Consider the following 3,208-nt stretch of genomic DNA (forward strand, 5'->3'; position numbering starts at 1 on the left):
GGAGCCCAAACTAGTTCCTTTGTTCTTTGAAGGAGCTCCCGTGTTGCTCAGGCTGTTTGGGTCTGGACACCTTTGAGGCGGGGATTTTGCAAGCGTTCCAGGATAGGACGGTTGTCGGGGAATTGAAAAATGAGGCAACAAGATTGCGAGTGGACATCTCTGGTGTGATTGAGAGGAATGGCATGCCGCTGTCGGTGCCTGCCCGGCGTGGTTATTCTACGTGAACATTCCTATTATGTGTTGTGGAAGCTTGGAGGTTTCACCTTTAAGTCAGAGAGAGGGAGAGAGGGGGGGGGGGGGGCAGGGCTGAGGAGGTGTAGAGAAATAACACATAAGAGAAGCATTATTGGATGGAACGAAAAAATTATATGTGACACACACAAACACTGAGGGGACGTTGTGTTTTGTTAAACATGGCCAAATCATTTCCTCATCATCCTCAGAAGAGTTGCCCTTTCTGCTTTGTCCCTGCAGGATGCCCTGTGCTGCTTCCTCTGCTTAGAGATCTTCCTTCCTGTCTGCAGGGACACCTGTTGGTGCAGAGCAGCTTGGAAAAGCCAAGTTGTCCCGTCAGACTGGCCTCCTTCACCACTAAAGTCACCTGGTGAGCCTCTGTTTAGCTCTAAGTGCTGGATATTCACAGCTATGTGTCAAAGAAGGACTTATTATGCAGTTCTACTGTACTCTGACTCGACAGGGACAGACAAATCTGCCTTATTAAGCATTTGAGAGGACATTAAAATGACATCTTTAGTATTAAATGTCCTAATTCATACCTGATCGCACACTGGCAACTTTTTTTAATTTTAACATTCTGATGGAGATAAAACTTAAAAAGTACCAAACATGTAATCAAACTAAGGTGAAACTGTTGGGAACAGCTTTTTATTTGTATTCAATTGTTTTATTAATTAAGACACATTTGCCTGCACCACAACAATCAAAGTGTGTTTTCATTCTGCAACTTTTTCTGCAGTCATTTCAAACTGGATTACAACTAGATCTAGCTGCAACAAACAATACATTAATGGAAGTTTAAGAAGTCACAGTCAAGTGTTTCAAAGTATGATTAAAATCTGCACAGCCTGTTTTATTAACACAGTACAAAAACAAGACATATTATGATTTAAGCAATCAGGACAGGCTACCCACGAACATCTTTTAATACCATTTAAGTGGACCGGGTTCACGATATGGCTGCAGAGCTTCACAAAATGGCTCTACCCAAATAACGATGTTGATTTATTTAATGAAAGTCACACATAATGGCGGTTTTGTCCACCAACCTCGGGGTATAATAGTAGTTTGGGTGAAAACAAACAAACAAGCTGAATGTGAATTCCCGACAGAAAAAGTGAGCCAGGGGTGAGAGAAATATGTGGCCAAATGCCAAAGAGACAGCTTACTGTTAGGGGTCTTTGGCTGGGCGCAGGAGTGGTTTCGATCTTTTTGTCTGGCCTGGCCTGGCACAGACCACAGTCCTGCCCCAGACACAATAGCTCATACAGTACGAGAGAGGGAGAGAGAGAGAGATGAGTGGATGAGGTGGGGTAGGGGAGGTATGGTGCCTTTCATTACCATGGTCACCAATGGCACTATTAACCATTCAACACCCCCCCAATTATCCTCCCATCCACAGTCAGAGAGACAAAGCCTCGGTCCTGGTCTGCTGGAGCAACATGGCCACTAATCTGTCTCACTCCAACATCACACCCACTTCACTGTCTCTGGAAGTCAGACGTGCACAAACGCTCCACAGAGACCCCATTGTACTTTTATTTGTGACAGCGCAACAAACGACTTTACTGAACTTGTTTGGGAGTTAATTTTCCTTTTTATAAAAGTGACCATTTAGAAGCGCGGACAGGATGAGGTATTGGTTGTTTTTTTGTAGATGCTGGAAAAAAACAAACAGGTGAACCTAATCTAGAAACAACAGCTGAAAATCCAAGTTAAACTCTTTGTGTTAAATGAGAGATCAGGTAAAGAATAAGGCCGCAGCATGTGCATGTATGCAGTGTTTATTTTTCATACAGGTCATGGTGTGTCTGACGCCACACGCCTTCTCCATCAAGACCACAGGCTCACAGCTGCCACAGAGCGAGCTGCATGTCTTTACTAAGGAGACTGACACAAAAAAAGCTCAATCGTGAGTTTACGCACTTCCATCTGTGTGGGTTTTTTTTTTTTTTTTAAGTGAACAAGACTTTGATGTTTGTGAGTCAGGCCCTGGGCAGGGGGCTGAGGCCTGACTGGAAGACTGGGGCCTAATGAATAGATCCACAACAGTGGCTTGTTGTGTTTGTTTACCCTTTCGCCCAGCTGCCTGGACCGTGGAGATGGGAGTGCATTCATCATGACCTAGGAGAGATGGGAGGCATAGACACACACACACACACACACACAGGAGAGTGACATGATGGCGCGCACACTGCAAAGTGTGCCAAGAAAGTGCCCACACAGGGCAAAAATCCTCGACACTCAGTTTAAAGACTCATATATGTGCTGTTGCTGCTCGCTATGTGCAGATTTTATATAGTTGAAAACATATATATATTTTAAACCAAAACTCCAAATCAATACAAAAGCTTCCCTGAAACTGCTATAACAATCAAATGAATTTAATCAAAACATTTCAACAATTATTAAAAACTTCAATTTAAACCACAATTTGCACATAACATAGTTTATATGCTTTTGAAAGTGCTGTCTTTATCATGAACCCTGCCACATTTCCACTTTCCTTTGACCTCTCCTGTCAGGGTTTAGTTGTGTGGTTCCTCCGAGTTTCTTCTCACCAGCCACGTTATTTCTCTGGCACCACAACGGAGAGCGTTATGATGTTCTGTGCCTGCTTCACCGAGGGCATGTCAATCATGCTGCCGCGGAAGGTGAACGCACCCTGAACAGGTTTACAACAGAGGTGAGAGCAGAAAGAGAAAACATTAGACCAGACGTGCACAGGAAATGCACTTTAAAATGTTCTCAGGTGAGGGATATTGTTTACAGACGCAGGAACTAGATTACTGTACAGAAAACATAACATGCCACTTCATGAGAGCCACCATAATACATATTTTATGTGTATGGGGATGTAGCATAAAAATAGGGTTTTTCCAGACTTTTAATGTAGTTTTTAATCTGTAACAAATAACACTAAACATCATCAACAGAAAACAGGATGTAAAATGCAATTTTACATAATCTA

General features: G+C 43.0%; 1 protein-coding gene across 1 annotated transcript in view; it reads right to left on the reverse strand.

Annotated features, from left to right (window-relative positions):
- Nucleotides 1–2,806: 2,806 nt before the first annotated feature.
- Nucleotides 2,807–3,208, reverse strand: part of mafaa (v-maf avian musculoaponeurotic fibrosarcoma oncogene homolog Aa) — a 31,076-nt gene continuing 30,674 nt past the window's right edge. Inside the window, exon 5 of the mRNA XM_035653550.1 lies at nt 2,807–2,902. Coding sequence (XP_035509443.1) covers nt 2,807–2,902 — 96 coding nt within the window. The remainder of the gene's footprint in view (nt 2,903–3,208) is intronic.

Source organism: Morone saxatilis, unplaced genomic scaffold (assembly GCF_004916995.1).
Source record: "Morone saxatilis isolate NCDOM2014 unplaced genomic scaffold, NCSU_SB_2.0 Contig12, whole genome shotgun sequence".
NCBI classification, from domain to species: domain Eukaryota; kingdom Metazoa; phylum Chordata; class Actinopteri; family Moronidae; genus Morone; species Morone saxatilis.